We start from the raw sequence: 18563 nt of genomic DNA, 5'->3' as shown, positions 1-18563 counted from the left end.
GCAAAGTTGCCAGGCACAACCTTTCGTTAGGGAAACTACAGGTGCTGTGTATATCCGTAAATGAACACAATTGTTACAAAATGGCAATAAGCCTTCAGTGACCTCTTTCCTAAGTGCTGTATCTCTGGACTCTCCCCACTGCTTGGAAAAGTGGGAAGAACATAAGGATGAGGGAACACAACATGTTTTTAACAAACGTTTCCTGTGCTAACTACAAAGACAAATAGATGTAAACAAACGGCAGTACATATTTGGTAAGATTCATTAAAAAATTGAATGTCATACTTTGAAGCACAAGTTCCTACTGTCACTTGGACTCCAGCCGTCAGCGCATCTGGGGGCAGCAGTTGTCGTTGGTATCGGCGGAGGAGTCACTCCATCAGCAAAGCGCTTGCAGAGGAATTTTGCCTTTGTCTCACATTTCAGAAGATCCCATAAGCCACCTGTGATTCCAGTCCTCATGGCAACACAGCCTGCTTTCCTCCCTTCGTGGGACATGAAGAGAGACACACAGGGCCATATAATTGACACAAAAAAAGGAAAGGGAAAAACACATCCACTGCCAATTAGCAACTTAACCCCTAGATTTGTTTTAGCATAAAATCTCAAGGGCTGAAAAAAACAAATTGTACAATCAGCACAGCTCTTTTCTTGAGATCTGTGCTGGAGGGGTTGCTCAGAGGTGCCCAGCTGTGGAGATCCTGGTTTGGTGGCTCCAGTTGTGGGACTCTGCCTTTTAAGAGATTTGGCAGGCCTCATTCCTTGCAATCTTTGAGAAGTGTTTGATGTATATTGAGGGTCTTGCGTGAGCCTCTTGGATTTCAATTTAATGCGGTTTCATTGTTTTATTTTGATAGATTAAATATAGAATTATTATTATTATTACTGCTGTTATTCATTATTACTATTTCATTAGCCACCATTTATGAGCTGATCCCAGGGTAGGCTACAACTATTTAAAATGCAGAATTTGTAATGCTATAATTTTAAATATAGTTGTAAGCTACTTCCTAGAGAAGTTTCTCTAGGAAATTCTCAAAGAACAGGGAATAAATTTATGAAAAAAAATTGAGAAATTCTCAAAGAACAGGGAATAAATTTATGAAAAAAATAAATTCCTTTTTTTCTATACTGCAACAAAGCTGAGGTTTAAGCAAGGGGCTTTCAAAAGTAATACATTTTCAGATCTAACCAGGTCTGCAAAAACTTAACAAAGCAACTTACTTATACCTTGAGCAAGCAGAATGGAAAGTTTAAATGGGGCAAGGTAAGTTCCAAAGGACAAATATATTTATTTGTTCTTATGTCTGTGAGCAGTTCTGTCTACAAAACAGACAGAACATTCTGTGTAATAAGGAGAGTAGTCAGAATTTTGCCTTTCTGCGGAAAATCCAGGCATTTCACAGTATCTCTATAGAATAGGTCTACAAACCTGGCATTTCAACATTCCAGTGGGTATATTCAACAGTTTCCCCACTGGCCCACAGGAATGTTCCTCTTTCTTGTATGTCAGAAAGACCAATCCAGAAATATTGTTCTGGCCTGAGCCCAATCAGACTAGTAAAATACGCTTGTTCGTATCTGCAGAAAAGGAATAAAAGGCAAAAGTAGCATTTCATGTCTATGAAATGTTTTGTAACAAAACCCCTGCAAATGTAGCCATGAAGTAGCATGGGCTTGTATATCTATCTACTGTACAAATAAACGTGTTGGCTCCACTGAGATGGCACATTCATCCCTATGGGAATAAAATAATGTCTTTTTCAGGAAGGAAATATTACAACACCCAAGAAGGTGCAAGGGACCAGAGGAGGATGTTCAATGTTCAGACACTGCAGAATTAATGCTCAGAAATAAGTCTGGATCCTGGGGGCATGCTCTGCCCTAAGCCTCCATATGCTAACCATCTAAGCCTACAGGGCTTGGATCCTAAATTTCCATTTGTGAATTGAAGATTTCATATTTATGGAATGGACCTTTCCCACATATCCTTTCCCTTTGAAGCCCTCCACCCCATACCCCTTAAAAATGTTCTCCTGGGGGTTAGAGAACAGAACCGAAGATGTTGTGGGTGCAGGGGTCCTATGGAAGAGGGAATGGGCAGAAATTACAAGAATGGAGGAGCAATTTTAAATAATAATAATAATAATAATAATAATAATAATAATAATAATAATTTATTATTTGTACCCCACCCATCTGGCTGGGTTTCCCCAATCTAAGGTATGGGTTCTCCAAGTTTGAAATTAAATGTTCAAGTTGTATACCAATGACTTCCTAAGTAAAACAGCATAACACTATCACTTTGAGTGGATGCAGTTAAACACACCTAAATTCCATGCTCCCACCTTTCTAACCCTTCCCTGGCATGTTCCCGCCTACCCTTCTCTTCCTGGCCTTAACAATAGCCAAGGTTTATGCTGCTACTGCTCTAAACTGTGGTTAATAGACACCACAACTACCATTTTTTATCTGTGATATAGCAGGGTGAGCAACCTCTGGCCTGTGGGCTAGATACAGCTCTCTGGACCGTATCCTGCCCATACAGCCCTCCTGGTCCCCTCCCATCCATCAGTTTTTCAGAGGAGAGTAGCTGAGAGGGAAAAGAGCTGTGGCGTTGTGCAAAGGGTACAATTGCAGCTCCTTCCTCTGCAAGAAGGTCTTGCTTCAAGAAGACCAGAGCACGGAGAAAATATTTCAGCAGAGACGGGTGTTCCCTGCAAATACGCCAAAAAGTCATCCATGAATTTTGCAGTTGCGTGCATGCATACAATTTTTACAATGCTTTTCAAAAGCCCTAAGACTTGCAGTTGAGCTTGCATTTATGCTATGTACATATTTTTGCTGGGATTACTGAATTATTTTTGACTTTTGCATATTCAGGACAGAAAAGGGGCAATGCAGTGCTTTTGCATTTTATAACCTATAAAAAAATGATGTAAAAGACGGAATGTGCAACTTGAGTGAAATTACTAATAAATCAATGCCTCTGTTTCCATGAGAAATAGCTTTGTTGCATAATATTGAGGTATGGTGTATGAATCTGGCTCCTCCCATTTTTATGTCTAGTCCCACCCACTATCGGCATGTAGCCACTGGCAGCTTTCCAACAGAATTATGTGGTCGTCCACCTGAAAGAGGTTTTTCATCCTGCCTTAAATAGAAGACGTTTTAGGGAAGAAAGAATCCTGAGATTTCTGCATGATGGCACCAGGCCTTACCTTAACAAAAATGTCATATTTTCACTTCAGACAATTATTATTATTATTATTTTAAACAAAATAATTACCTGTCTGCAACAGAAGCTAAATGAGCATTGTCCTTTATACATGTTTGATTTGCTTCTGCAAATGTTGAATATACATTTCCAATCATGTAGCAGTATAAACCGTGTCTTTTCCAGCCCTGTTTGGAAGGAAGAATAATGTACTTTACAGACAGCCTGTGAGGTCAAGTGTGCATATTATAACCTTTTAAAAACTCTGTTGAAGACTGATGAAGGTTGAGGAAGACACAAAAACAGAATAAAAGGAACAAAAACTGGGTGAGTGCAGAAAGTAATACAGCTAAAATACTTCCTTAAATGAAATAGGATATTAGGAATGTTTAATCAGTAAAAAGGCGCTTTCCTGTAGGGATATCCGTTTCATTAAGAGTCTATTGTTTTATAGGGATATTAAACCAATTTAACTTATTATTGTATTTGCTCTGCTCCCTTGTGCAATTATGTTTGTTTGTTTTTAACTTTCTAAGCATGAATTCTGTTGAAATTATTTTTTGGTAGATCTGACAATTGTCTACTGTTGATGTTGGAAGATGGTCAGTTCCAGCTAATCAAGACTTTATTTTCCCAGATTAAGGGTTCATCCAGACTGCCTTCTGTGCAGCTTTTCTAAGCACACATCTGGGATTTCCTTGTCTGTGCCTGAGAGGGTTTGGGTTTTTTGCCCCACCACTTTCCCCGGGAAAGCCCATGTTTTACCCCTGAATCAGAGCAAATAGCAACCGGGTTGAGAACTTGATTTTATTTAATTATGCCAAGCGAATAACAACTGTTTATTCCTGTGTTTTACTATTTCCCTTCCAATAAAATAGCTGAGAGAAAAAACTCTGTACAAGAGTGAAAAAGACCAAAAAAGGAGGGGGAAAGGTTAGGATCCTGACAAATGCCTGGCGCATAAAACAAATTTACAAAATACCACTAATTCAATCTGCATTTTCCTAAATTAATGCTTCCATGGCCAAAATACAAAACTTACAGTGAGATGATTGGTTTAATTCCACCACATTGATAGATATGGTTTTGGGTTGTTTTTTTTAAAAAAAGAAGGCTTACAGTTACAAAACAAGTAAGATAAAATGGCACATAAAGACACATAACTAAAGACACATAACTAAAAAAAGGGGGGTAGCAGGCAGATAACATCAAGACAGTTAAAGGTCTCAGATTCCAAAAACTTCAGCCAAACAACCACCACCGTAGACCAAACATTAAAAGCCTGGATGAATAAAACCATTTTTACCCTTGACAAATATCCGTAAGGCTAGAGGCCAGGAAAATGGACCTGAGCAAGCCTCAGACAAGAGGATGTTGTGCATGTTTGTTGCATGTTTGTTGTGATACGCTTTTTTAAAGATAGGCTGTTCACTTGCTATGGTTCTGCAGAGCATTTCGGAGGTGGTTGGAAGAGAACCTGAAGAGAAGGGGGAGCCTGGGGGATTTTTTTCAAATGAAAAACCACAATATACAGTAGCTACAAAGGGACGCGGGTGGCGCTGTGGGTTAAACCACAGAGCCTAGGACTTGCCGATCAGAAGGTTGGCGATTCGAATCCCTGCGACGGGGTGAGCTCCCGTTGCTTGGTCCCTGCTCCTGCCAACCTAGCAGTTCGAAAGCACATCAAAGTGCAAGTAAAGAAATAGGTACCACTCCGGCGGGAATGTAAACAGCATTTCTGTTTTCTGGTTCGCCAGAAGCGGCTTAGTCATGCTAGCCACATGACCCAGAAGCTGTACGCTGGCTCCCTTGGCCAATAAAGCGAGATTCACGCCGCAACCCCAAAGTCGGTCACGACTGGACTAATGGTCAGGGGTCCCTTTACCTTTTTACAGTAGCTACAAGGTTTCCAGAATAACTAGTTATTATGAGCACTGACTGGTGGCAACAGCAGATGACCACCCAAGTGTTAGGTAAGCAACCTGCAGAGGACACAGGAATGAGGTTTTATCCCTTGTTGCATTGTAGGTGCTGCTCACTGAATGTGAGCACAACAGTGGGCCAAAGAGCCACTGGGAATTCTGTATTGATCTACTTACTTTCTGGCAGCCTTCTTCGACTACATCTGCATCTCCCGGAGTTTCTTTTAGTGGTTTGCTTTTGCAAATGTATCCATGTTTCACATCGCAAGGTTGATCTGCCCAGAACCCTTGCTGCATTGGACAAAAGGAGTTGCTTGGATAAGATTTGTGACATATTTAGACAGGAATATACTTGGTATAGTAGAAGCACATTGAATGAACCATCTGCTTCACTTTACCTTTCCTTTCATAACCACACAGTCTTCTTGTCTGTTGTTAGCATGTGTTGGCTCTCCACGCAGCCAGTTGGTGTATGTTACAGGAGTCCCATCCGTCCATTCAAAGTACATTTGAACCTTGCGGTCATTCAGCCCAATCCACAATTCATCAGATGAGCCTAACAGGATGAGCATAGGCAAAAATGACACTCCGTTGGATGCAGATGAGCAAGGGGAAATGTAATTTCTGTGCAGAATGTCTAAGGTCCAGGCACTTTGCTATTGAAGCAGCACCACTCAGCCACTGCATACCTAAGAAGAACTATTTTCTCCAAGGCCAACCTGCTGGCAATAAATGTTACTCTGGTGTTCAATAATGGGATCTCAGTTTCCTCTACCCACACATGAATTAAAATCTGCCCATTATTCTTAGCTTGCTGTTCTGAACTATTTCCTGTAAACTACTCCAGCTCTCCCCAAAAAGGAAAAGGTTTCTTTAATAGTGAAAAGGGACATTACACCTCTTCTTTAATTAACCAAAGTGGGGGGAATGAAAAAAATGAAATGTCCTTTATGCCAGCTTTCACTAACTTGATGTGCTGGCTGGGGCTGATGGGCATTGGGAAAGCAAGCAAACTGAGAAGAAATACAATTAGGTTTTGGTAATTACCGTATTACTGTTCTTATCCTTTGAATTATTTGTTCTCTTTGGACCAAGCTTCCTATGAACATCCCATGGGATGCGAAGCAGAGTCTCTCTTACAGACTTTAACATCTGGGCATGTTAAGTACATAAGCATGCAAAAGCAGATCAGTTCAGTTTAGTATCCTGTTCCCCACAGTGGTTAAATCAGATACCTCTGGGAAGCCCACAAACAGGGCATGACAGCAATACATCCCATTTGCCACAATGGTCCTGTAGTAGCTCGGCTATCCAATGTCATTTCCAGCACTTGGTACTAAGTAGCGCACTACTTCTTGTACTCAGAGACATATGCCTGACCTCATTTTAGATCTTCAAGGATTTGTGCTTGGATGGGAATCCAGTGGAAGTGGGCAAGAATTGCTTTGTACAGCCAGAAGTGCCAGCAACGAAAGCAGAACCCGCCTTCTGAGCCAGTGCAGCTCTCAAATAAATTTTGAAGAACAGCTGCACATAAAATTGTAGAGTTGAAAGGGACCTAAGGGTTACATGCAGGTGACCCATATGGGGAATCGAACCCACAACCTTGGCCTTATCAGCACCACACTGTAACCAACTGAGCTAACTTTGGGGACCCTAGACAAAGTGTCTGCTATATCTCAAACCTATTACTGATAGTACTTTAGTGTGGTGGCATCGTTCTTTAACTCTGAAATCTGCCTTGGGTTAATGAATAAATCAGAATATAGATTTCAAAAGCAGTAGCAGTGGCGTGCAGGCATTGGACTAGGGGGACTAGGCTAGTCCCCTAAATGTTCCCCTGGCACCTCCCTCCCAAAGCCCAGCTTAGGTAGAGAGGTGTGATGCTCCAATGGGCCCAAGAGCCCTCCCGCCACCTTCCCAAAGCCTGCCTAGCTTTAAGAAGGAGACAGCAGGGCTCCAGCATACTGCCAGAGCCCAGGAAGCTTCTGCCCAACTTAAGGAAGGGGGCACGATTCTCACGGGCATGACATCACCACACACACCCCAATCACCCTTGCAAGCTGGTGTCTCTGGCCCTAACTGTTCCCCTATGAAAATTTTCACCGCACGCCACTGAGCAGTAGCAACAAGGAAAGGGAAATTATAAGGAAGGGGAGACAATGCTCTGGGACATGAGAATTTGCACAGAGGGATGAAGGGACACTGAATGGGCTGGATGAGAGACATGCAGAGACAGCTGATTTCCTGCAATGATCTCTCACCTTCTCTGTGCATATATCCATGCATACCCATAGACACAGGAGCAGAGATGAAGCGGGAAATGTTGGAACTGGTAGGAATCTTCCACTCATGGGCCCTAGCACATCAGTCATAGGCTGGATGGATTGCTCTTCAATGATAGTTTCCCAATATTTTTTTTAAAAGGCTACATCCAGCAATATTCAATTGTCACCATATTATTATTTTTTTAAGAACCAGCGGCAAGTTAATAGCTAAAAGTGTGCTCATGGAGTTTCTTGCCCTTAACTGTAAGAGATGTCACCACTGAGGCTGAATTCTGAACCCGAGCCCAAACATAACAGGTGTTTCCTTTCCACTGACCTGAATCACTAAGAACAAGATGGTGCTGCCAAGATGTGTACACAGGACTTCCTCTGACTAATTCAACATTCAAGCAGAATGTAGTACACTGTTTGGTTTTTCTGGCACCTACTGTCATTATAACCTCTGCTTCATGACAGAGATATTGCTTTTAAATGAGATTTTCCATTGCTCCTGGTCCTGCATTCCTGACACTTACATAATGTTTTTCCCCCCTGTTTGTTCCCGCAACAAGGTCTTCTCCCTCATTTTTCCACTACAGCACATCTGCATTACGCTGCAAGACACAGGATCCAGCCAGCTAGCACAGAAAGTTATGGCAGAATCCTCAAAACATCACCTCTCACTGAAACAACTTTCTAGACTGGTTCTCAAACAGCTTAGTTGCCGAACAAATCAGCTCCTGAACGCCTTAAACCCAGAAGTAAGTGTTCCGGTTTGCGAATGTTTTTTTGAAGCCGAAAGTCTGATGCGGCTTCCGCTTGAGTGCGTCTTGGTTTCTGAATGGTTTCAGAAGTCGAACGGACTCCTGGAATGGATTAAGTTCGAGAACCAAGATACCACTGTACACACAGTATTGACTAGTATCTACATACTTTTTAAAAATCCCAAAGGTCTGTATTGAAATAATCCCAGTTCTGCAGCAAGAAAAGATGTATTTTGTGATCTGTGCAAACCACACAAATTTTAAATTTTGTTTTGTTCTACAGTGGTACCTCTGGTTAAGTACTTAATTCGTTCCGGAGGTCTGTTCTTAACCTGAAACTGTTCTTAACCTGAAGCACCACTTTAGCTAATGGAGCCTCCCGCTGCTGCTACACCGCCGGAGCACAATTTCTGTTCTCATCCTGAAGCAAAGTTCTTAACCTGAAGCACTATTTCTGGGTTAGCGGAGTTGTAACCTGAAGCGTATGTAACCTGAAGCGCATGTAACCCAAAGTACCACTGTATTATTATACCCACGAAGAATGCTAACAAGTTGTTCAGGGTTTCTGATGTCCCACCACTGAGCATGATATCTTATTCAGCAATCCCTTCCAGCAGGCTATCTTATACCAGGTCAGACTGCTGGCCTATCTAGCCCAGTATTATCCTAACTGACTTGTAGCAGCTCTCCTGGATCAAATGAAGTTGTCTTCCTCAGCACCTGCTACCTTATTTTTGTTGATGGCAATACCAAGCTTTGAATCTGGCACCTTTTTCAAGCAAAGTGTTTTCTCTACAGCTGAGCTAGATAGAAAAGCTTCCTCATATTGAGTCACACCACTGGTCTACCTGGGTCTGTATTATCTGCATTAGGGGTGAGGAACCTGTGGTTCTCCAGATGTTGCTGGACTACAACTCCCATCAGTCATGCTGGTTGGGGCTGATGGGAGTTGGAGTCCAACAACATCTGGAGGATTATAGCAGCTCTGCATGGTTTCAGACAGAAGACATTAGACATCTCCATACTTGGAGATGGTGGGATTAAGCCTGGAATGATTTGCATGCAAAGCATGGACTCTGCCACAGAGTGATGGCCCTTCACTGCCAAGCCTTCTCTCCCAGCTGTACTGCCTGCTGTGCATTTTCTGCCCTTGAACAAAATCATAGCACTGGCACAGTCCAGTCAAAGCCGTTATTCCAGGGGTTGTCAACCTGGTCCCTACCGCTCACTAGTGGGTGTTTCAGGATTCTAGGTGGGCGGTAGGGGGTTCTATGACACAAGCTGAATCCTCCTTCCATTGAGCACTGGTGGGAAGTAAGGAAATTTTACCGTCATGAAAGATGCATTAGTGGGCGGTAGGTATAAAAAGGTTGACTACCCATGCGTTAGTCCTTGGAGCCTTCTGAGCCAATGCCTTATCTTTTTCCCACTGGCTTAGCATTGACATTTCATTAGGTCACTACAGATAACAACAACAACAACAACAACAACAACAACAACAACAACAACAACAACAACAACAATTTATACCCCGCCAATTTGGGCAGCTCCCAACAGAATATTAAAAACACAATAAAATATCAAACATTAAAAACTTCCCTAAACAGGGCTCCCTTCAAATGTTTTATAAAAGTCAGGTAGTTGTTTATTGCCTTGACATCTGAAGAGAGCGTGTTCCACAGTGGCTGGGTGCCACCACCGAGAAGGCCCTCTGCCTGGTTCCCTGTAACCTCACTTCTCACAGGGAACTGCCAGAAGGCCCTCGGTGCTGGACCTCATTGTCCGGGCTGAACGGTGGGGGTGGAGACGTTCCTTCAGATATACTGGGCCGAGGCCATTTAGTGCTTTACATCTATTGTCGTACCTCAAGCAATACAACCTCTCCACAGATGCATCTTAATTCCCACAAGCCTGAGAAATTGCTAGGCTGACACATATGAAATCAAAGACAAAAGGAGGCACACTAGAGAAGAAAGCTTTACTGAGTTGAAAAATGCTGCGAAATAGCCACTAAAATTCTTGATACCGTTGTAATATTTATTAATCCTAGATGGAATGAAGCAGGTGCCAGTTATGTAAACTACTGCTGCTACACAAACATGCTAATTGTTAAGATACCATGTACAAGTACTCACTGAACCCAAGCTGGGAAATTGTAAAGCTGTACTCTTCAACGTTGTGTATACTCGCCAGATCTCCACCTTCCTTTCTGCATGATGCTAAGGCATCATTCCACAAGGCCGTTGTTCTGTGAATCTTGTAACAGTGGCCTGCATATGATATCCATCCCTCAGGACACTTAATATTCACATTTGTTTCTGGGAAAACAACAGCCACAAACAATGATCAAGTAGGCACCTATGCACACAATGCTGTATAGATTCCACATAATGTTAGGGGCATGCACATCAGAAGGTTGGCAGTTCAAATCCCTGTGACGGGGTGAGCTTCCATTGCTCTGTCCCAGCTTCTGCTAACCTAGCAGTTTGAAAGCACGCCAGTGCAAGTAGATAAATAGGTACCACTGTGGCGGGAAGACAAATGGCGTCTCTGTGTGTTCCATCACAGTGTTCCATTGCATAAGAGGTAATTTAGTCATGCTGGCCATATGACCCAGAAAGCTGTCTGTGGACAAATGCTGCCTTCCTTGGCCTAAAGTGAGATGAGCACCGCACCCCATAGTTGCCTTTGATTGAACTTAACCATCCAGGAGTCATTCACCATCTTTTACCTTACATACACACACCTTTTCCTCATCACTTAAGCCCCATCTTCCTCCAAAGATTTCCTTTTAGTCCCCAATCCAGCACACACACGATATTGGTGATCGAAGCCTCCTTCACAAGTTTGCAAACCATCGTAAATTAAACAGGTGCATCAGCAGGGAAACTCTGCTAAACAAGCTCCCCACTTTAATTAATAAATATAATGATTGTGTCGCTAAAAGGAGCGGGGAAATCTTTTAAGTAATGTAGAAATGCATTTAGGAAACACCTGGGCATGTTTGCGTCGAATGCTGAAAGGGAGTGGAAGGAAACTGTGACAACGCTTTGGCGTAGCACACAGGGATATTTATCAGAATGTGCTTTTAAGAGCAAAGTGGTGTTTTCCTGTCTCTCAGTAACAGTGTCTCTGTTACAGATAATGGAATTTGCTGCCATAGCTGTCTAGAATATGGATGCTTCCTTCTCACACTGAAATGTAAATACAATGTTTTAAATTCAAACTTCTGATGCCGAGGACATACACGTTCTTACATTTCAGGTGGGCTCTACCATAAAGGGACCCAGAATTGTCTCGTCAACCGCAGACTCCTTTAAAATAAAATACTTTGCATTCTGTTTCCTCTCATGTTCTCTTTGGATAATACAGCAATAAATAAACCTGAAGCCATGGGCCAGTTCATAAGGAAGACTTTGAGCATGCAGAACCCTTTGGCTGCCAGCACAGAGAAGGAGGCACTACTGAAGGAGAATGGATTATTGAAAGTGGAAGCAGCTGCTACTGCTGAAAGGGCAGAAAAAGGTTCTTCATGGACGGCTGCAGGAGCTGTCAAAGCTATAGTTGAGATGCTTGCACATACTAGGGATGCTGACTGTGTAGACGCCTCTGTTACGCAGCCAATAGACCCTTTTGAAACAACAGAAAACAACACTATCCTCTTCAATAACTGGGTGTTTTGAAGACTCCTCTTCACGGAGCTTTTTGAAAGAGCTCCAAAATACATGTGAAGCTTTCCCTTTTTGCATCAGCCTACTGCCACTGCGGGTGGCGCTGTGGGTTAAACCACAGAGCCTAGGGCTTGCCAATCAGAAGGCCAGTGGTTCGAATCCCCGTGACGGGGTGAGCTCCCGTTGCTCGGTCCTTGCTCCTGCCAACCTAGCAGTTCGGAAGCATGTCAAAGTGCAAGTAAATAAATAGGTACCGCTCTGGCGGGAAGGTAAACGGCGTTTCCGTGTGCTGCTCTGGTTCGCCAGAAGCGGCTTAGTCATGCTGGCCACATGACCAGGAAGCTGTACGCCGGCTCCCTCGGCCAATAAAGCGAGATGAGCTCCGCAACCCCAGAGTCGGCCATGACTGGACATAATGGTCAGGGGTCCCTTTACCTTTTTACTGCCAACTTCTTAAGTACACACTGTTGTATATTCATCAACCTACCTGAAGAAATAGTGATGGAATTCAGACTGGAATTCTCTTTTTTACAAATGTAACCAAGTTTCTGACTGCATTCTAGAGTTTCCCATTTGCCATTTTTACTGGGATTAAATGTTCCACAGGTTTTTCCAGGCTCTGGAGAAGGACTCCCTTTAAGAAACGGGCACAAATAAGAAGGATATTCACTTTACAGAGTTCAAGGTCTTCGTTACAAAATTCCAATGTAGCCAACAAGCATGTAAGAGGCGTTTTCTACATAAAGTCAGCTCAGTAATCAGATCAGCACATTGAAGTGATCCAGGCTGCAATTTTGCTCATGGCAAAAGTGCTCGGTTCAGTGTTTCGCCTCAAGATTTCAGGCCTTCAACCTATATTTGTAATGAACATATGAATGATTTCTCACAAGTCATCATGGCCAATGATAGAGATGATGGTATGTATCATACATACATATGTTCATATCTGGAAAGCAATAGCATATTGGACCCAAGAACACATGTTTTGGAAATCTAAACAAAAATTTCAGGATGAGAAGATGAAATGGGGCATCATGAATTGCATTCTTAGTGGGGAAGGGACATTTGAAATTGTGTGGTTTTTTGCTGTTGTTGTTCTCTACTGCAAAAAAAGAAGAAAAACTAACAGAAAATTGAAAAGATAAATGCATTTAGAATATATAAACACCCAAACAACAGAGGTTACCTGGTGCCCAGTTTAGGTATCTGAAAGGATGGCCACCACTCCATTGCCATCCACGGTTGGGGTCCAAACTGTTAAGACCAAACCAGAGTTCAGTAGTCAAAGTGGAAGTTAACCCTAAATGAGCATGCAAAACACAGCAAGGCATCAGTCTCAGGAATGCGGACTCCACAACAAGCAGTAGTAATTACAGGTAAGTGGGTAAGGATGAGCATAAAAGTTGCAGAGCGGAGGAGAATTTCAACAATCGAAAACTTATTTTACCACTGCAGCGTTAAGAAGGGAGAAGCACCATCTGCCAAAAGTTTCCTTTGTGGGCACAAGAACAGCTTACTGAATTTGGTAAGTCTACCTCTAGACCTGCCTTTCATGCTTACGACAAGAAGAACCAGACAAGATGGAGCCAAGTTCTACCAGGCTGAAGTTTAAGACTTGCAGAAAATAAGCATTTGCAATCAGTCTCATGCACCCACTCTCCTGGATCGTGGTTATCAAATACATGAAGTAAGATTTAAAATGTGCAAAGTGCTTTTGGCTCACCACTAAATCTCCATAACCTGTTCCTATATATCTGGTGTCAAGAAGTGTGACTCCCGTAGCAGAGGGTATGAAACATTGGCTGGTTGGACTGGGGCATCCGTTTTCAGAGATTAGGCAATAAATTTGATCATTTCACATTGAAATTGAAAATGTGAAAAGAGGATTGAACAAATAGTTCCTGGTGAATGAAAATCAATTTTTCAGTATGTGCAAGAGAGTCAATCAACAAACAGGACTCTATAGTATGAGTGCATGAGTTTAAATTTCTTCATTGCTGTGATAAGGCAGTGCAAAAGTAGGATTCTTGGCGAGCTTGCTTTTGACATTTATGAAGCAAAGCTACAAGATCACTTTTCAAATGTTACCTTGCACACAGGGGAGGCAGAAAACTTAGGAGTGCCATTCTCACACATTCAGCTTATTGTGTTCATGTCTAGATATTATATAGAATCATAGAATTGCAGAGTTGGAAGGGACCCTGAGGATCATCTAGTCCAACCCCCTGCAATGAAGGAATAGGCAGCTGCCCCATACGTGAATCGAACCTGAAACCTTGGCGTTATCCGCACCACACTCTAGCCAACCCAACTATATGGATACACTTCTTTCTGTGCGATTGGGAATCCTGCTTTTTCAGAGTTCTCAGTCATAAAGACAAACAGACAGGCATCGTAGAAACATAAGATCTATGCACCCGTTAATGCAGAGAAATCAGGAATGGGGATAATGCAAGTTCTGTTGTGCAACTTTCAAGTCTTCCACTTTAATTTATTTGGGATATAATATATGACATGCTACAAAATATCCGCGCACGTGGATAACTTACCTGTTAGGTACATTTGCTCGTGTAACTCAGTAATTCCCAACAAGCGTGCACCTTGTTGCTGACAACTTTTACTCGCTTGGTACCAAGTTAGAGCAGCGTTTGAGTTTATCTGGTACTGAACATTGGTCAAATGGTCTGTATTCCACAGCTTGTCCATTCCGTCAGCTATAGGGGGAAATAAAGACAGGCTTCCAATGTTCGTTACGATGAAACAAAAAAAGCATTATTTAGTTATAGAGTCTAAATCCATAGTCCTGAAATTAACATAGACATATGTTTTCTGAACTGAACTAAGGGACCTCAGAAACACACCATTTGTGGTAGGTGACTTCTGCTTTGTTTTTTCTAAGGTAGCTTGGACATGCCCTCTCAAACAATGGATATCTAAAGTGTATAATAATATTTTCCTGTTTCTGTCTGGATGTTTCTGTCAAATCTTCACCTCCTGTGGTCTCTATTGAGCCAGACAGTTTGTGAATTACTTCTACTCAGTGACACAGACTGCTTTCTGAGCTGGCTGGATCTATAGGTTTGGCCATTCCTGTTAGTTTTAGCTGTTATCTTTCTGCTTTAAACATCAATAAAGATTTATTTAAAATGGAATGACAAGCTACAATGCGACCCCAAGCAGTGGGACTGTAATAATATAGTGCTAAAATTCATAGGAAAATTCCTCCCGAGTTGTTCTTGGGCTTTGTAGAAAAATGCAAAGTTTTGACATTGGGACAGTCAGACATGTGATCTTCTTTGATTTTGCCTTTATGTGTTTCTTTTCTTTTTGTTAAATGTGGTGACTTTTAACCCTTTGCCCACACCATGGTCCTGATAGAAACTGCCACATTCCCCCCACCCTTGCTATCCACAATGGAAGCTTTTCTCCAATTGCAGATAACAGGCACAAGGACACCCTAGCTCCAGTCAGGACCCCGGCCAGAACAAGCAGTTAATGTTTGTTAAATCATTACATCCCTGCCCTTTTCAGAAAAGTTGCCTATCTTCACAGTTCGATAATATGCACATTTATGTATGTTTTATTGACTAAATGATCAATTAAAACAGTCAGTGGTTTTAGCAATCCACATTTAGCCATATATTTAAGGCACAAAACTTCCACCAAGGAATCATGGAACTAGAGTTTGTTAATGGTTCTGAGAATCGCAACTCCATGATGTAAACAACAGTTCTCAGGATTCTTTGGGAGAAACAGTGTACAGTGGTACCTCGGGTTAAGAACTTAATTCGTTCCGGAGGTCCGTTCTTAACCTGAAACTGTTCTTAACCTGAAGCACCACTTTAGCTAATGGGGCCTCCCGCTGCTGCTGCTGCGCCGCTGCTGTGCGATTTCTGTTCTCATCCTGAAGCAAAGTTCTTAACTTGAGGTACTATTTCTGGGTTAGCAGAGTCTGTAACCTGAAGCATCTGTAACCTGAGGTACCACTGTACAGTCGCACCTTGGATCCCAAATGCCTTGCGACTCGAACGTTTTGGCTCCCGAACGCAGCAAACCCAGAAGTAAGTGTTCTGGTTTGCAAACATTCTTTGGAAGCTAAACATCCAACACGGCTTCTGCAGCTTCCTCTTGAGTGCAGAAAGCTCCTGCAGCCAATTGGAAGCCACGCCTTCATTGTCGAACGTTTTCGGAAACCGAACAGACTTCTGGAACGGATTCCGTTTGACAACCCAGGTGTGACTGTACTTTAAATATATGATGTGTACATAGCCTTAGATAGTGACATTTCATGATCCAGGCTTGAGAAACAACTACAGAACTTACATTTCAGTGGGCAAAAGCCATATTTCCTGTCTGTATCATATTGTCTAGTAGTTGAACACCACAGCCAGCTATCAGACCTGCCAGCATTTGTACACTCTGCGTACCAGTTACCATCATACTGGAAAGGGAATACACAGGGTGCTCCATTGGCATTGCCGCTCAGAGTGAACATGTCTGGAAAGAAAGAGGAAGAGAAAAGTGTAAAAACAACAAAAGAACCAGTAATAAAGTAATCAAGTATACCATTACTCTGGTATACTTTAAGACAAAGTGTTAGCCAACTAGCCATGGCTTACAGGAGACATGGAACAATAATCGTGTAATACTTTAGAAGCTAGCAGATGCATTACAGTGGTACCTTGGGTTACATACGCTTCAGGTTACAGACTCCGCTAACCCAGAAATAGTACCTCGGGTTAAGAACTTTGCTTCAGGATGAGAATAGAAATTGTGCTACTGCGGCGGCAGCAGGAGGCCCCATTAGCTAAAGTGGTGCTTCAGGTTAAGAACAGTTTCAGGTTAAGAACAGACCTCCGGAACGTATTAAGTACGTAACCAGAGGTACCACTGTATTCCATAAGCTTTTGTGGATTATCAAAATGATGCACCTGATGAAGAAGACTTTAGCCAAAAAAAAACCCACTTATGCCATAATAAATTTGTTCCTCTTGAATACCTTACTACCTTAGTCTTTGATACAAGCACTGTTCTCTTTGTTGTTTTGCTCAAATTGTATCATGGTCTACTTTACAGCATTGTCACAAGGATAAAAAGACTAAAACACTTTGGCAAATGTAAAAAGCTATTCCACAAAAATGGGATAGTGCCAGAAATGGTTTAGAACAAAGTGTGCAAAGTTCATATGTAGGATGGCAGTTTACATATGCCTATGCAACCCAACCAGCAAACATACCATTATAGGCCTGAATATCCTGTGTTCAATATTCTTATTTCTTTTATTTTTAGAGTTTTTTATGATTTCAAACATGCCTCCTTGCCCTAGTTCAAAACCAGAGACAGGCAGACTGGAGGGAGACATTTCATTTCATTTGTTTGTTTGTTTGTTTGTTTGTTTGCTTGCTTGCTCTTTATTTATGCTTATATCCCTTCACTTTATTCCACATTCTGGAAAAAGGTATAGAAGTGAATAAGCTGGGAGGGAAATAATTTTCTCCCCTAGGGCTGGACTTTTAGAAGACATCTGAAGGCAGCCCTCTTTCGAGAAGCTTTTAATGTTTGATGGATTACTGTATTTTAATATTTTGTTGGAAGCTGCCCAAACTGGCTGGGGAAACCCAGCCAGATGGGCAGGGTATAAATAATAATTTATTATTATTATTATTACTTATTATTATTATTATTATTATTATTATTATTATTATTATTATTGACAGGCATGTGTGGGAGGGAGCTAGGCTACAGTTCATAATAACATGAAGATGGTGCGGCGAGGCGGGGGAGAGAGAGGATGGCTGAATATGGCTTGGATGCTCTTCCTGTCTCCGTGTTGTCATGGTTACTGGCTGGTATGCCCTGGTTCATAAACTTGACACCGAGTTGTCACAAAGGAGAGGAACTGTCTGAGCACTTCCCCTCAATGACACATCCAAGTGCAAACCTGGCATCACTTGCACATATTAAATTGAGTAGAGGTTTCATAGAATTGTGGAGGGGAGGGGATCCCAAAGGTCATCTAGTCCAATGCAGGAATCTCAGCTAAAGCACCCATCACAGACAGCTATCTATCTGTGCTTTGCTTTTTAAAAATGGAATTAATAACATTTTGAACATCTCCACAACTGGATATTTGCACGTTGGTTCTGCCTTACCCTAGATGTTATCTATTGTTCATATAATTGGACATGGCAATTGAGTCATGCTCTAACTCAGGGGTAGCCACACTTCAGGTGTTGCTCGACCACAACTCTCATCCTAGCTGGCCACTGGCCATCAACCAATTGGGTTGACTGTGGCAGATGGGAGTTGTAGTCTAGCAATATCTGGAGGTCACCATGTTGGCTACCCCTGCTGTGACCACTTGTTGCTTATTCTGACAGAAATGATCTTACAGCTTGGCATTTCATTATACTTAGGCATTCGATGTGTGGCTAAATTCACCTTGCCTATTGGGACAATTCAGATAATTATGCTATCCTGGTTGTTGAGCTTTTTTAAGGAAGCCAATTTTTGATTGACTTGATGTATAGCAGCCCTGTCCTAGGATGACAAACCTCTAAAGGGGCAAGTTACTTTATTTGTATGGGTTCTTAGTTCTGTGCATAATAATAATAATTTATTATTTATACCCTAGCCATCTGGCTGGGTTGTTGGCTTATATAACAACATGACTAAAGATTCAAGTAGCCAACTCAGAAGGAAAATGAAACAACAACCAGGAA

The 18563-nt window shown here is 42.0% G+C and overlaps 1 protein-coding gene across 1 annotated transcript in view; it reads right to left on the bottom strand.

Moving 5' to 3' along the window:
- Positions 1–18563, bottom strand: part of LOC308569354 (macrophage mannose receptor 1-like) — a 49033-nt gene that overhangs the window by 24684 nt on the left and 5786 nt on the right. The window contains exons 3-12 of the mRNA XM_081163136.1: positions 16165–16338; positions 14391–14555; positions 13028–13141; positions 12329–12475; positions 10306–10488; positions 5538–5695; positions 5317–5430; positions 3290–3405; positions 1433–1581; positions 286–485 (exon numbers count right to left, since the gene is read on the bottom strand). Of these exons, the coding sequence (XP_081019262.1) occupies positions 286–485; positions 1433–1581; positions 3290–3405; positions 5317–5430; positions 5538–5695; positions 10306–10488; positions 12329–12475; positions 13028–13141; positions 14391–14555; positions 16165–16338 (1520 nt within the window). The remainder of the gene's footprint in view (positions 1–285; positions 486–1432; positions 1582–3289; positions 3406–5316; positions 5431–5537; positions 5696–10305; positions 10489–12328; positions 12476–13027; positions 13142–14390; positions 14556–16164; positions 16339–18563) is intronic.

The sequence above is a fragment of the Podarcis bocagei genome, assembly GCF_964188305.1.
Source record: "Podarcis bocagei genome assembly, chromosome: 12".
Lineage (NCBI taxonomy): Eukaryota > Metazoa > Chordata > Lepidosauria > Squamata > Lacertidae > Podarcis > Podarcis bocagei.
This window is presented reverse-complemented; position numbering and strand designations above follow the sequence as displayed.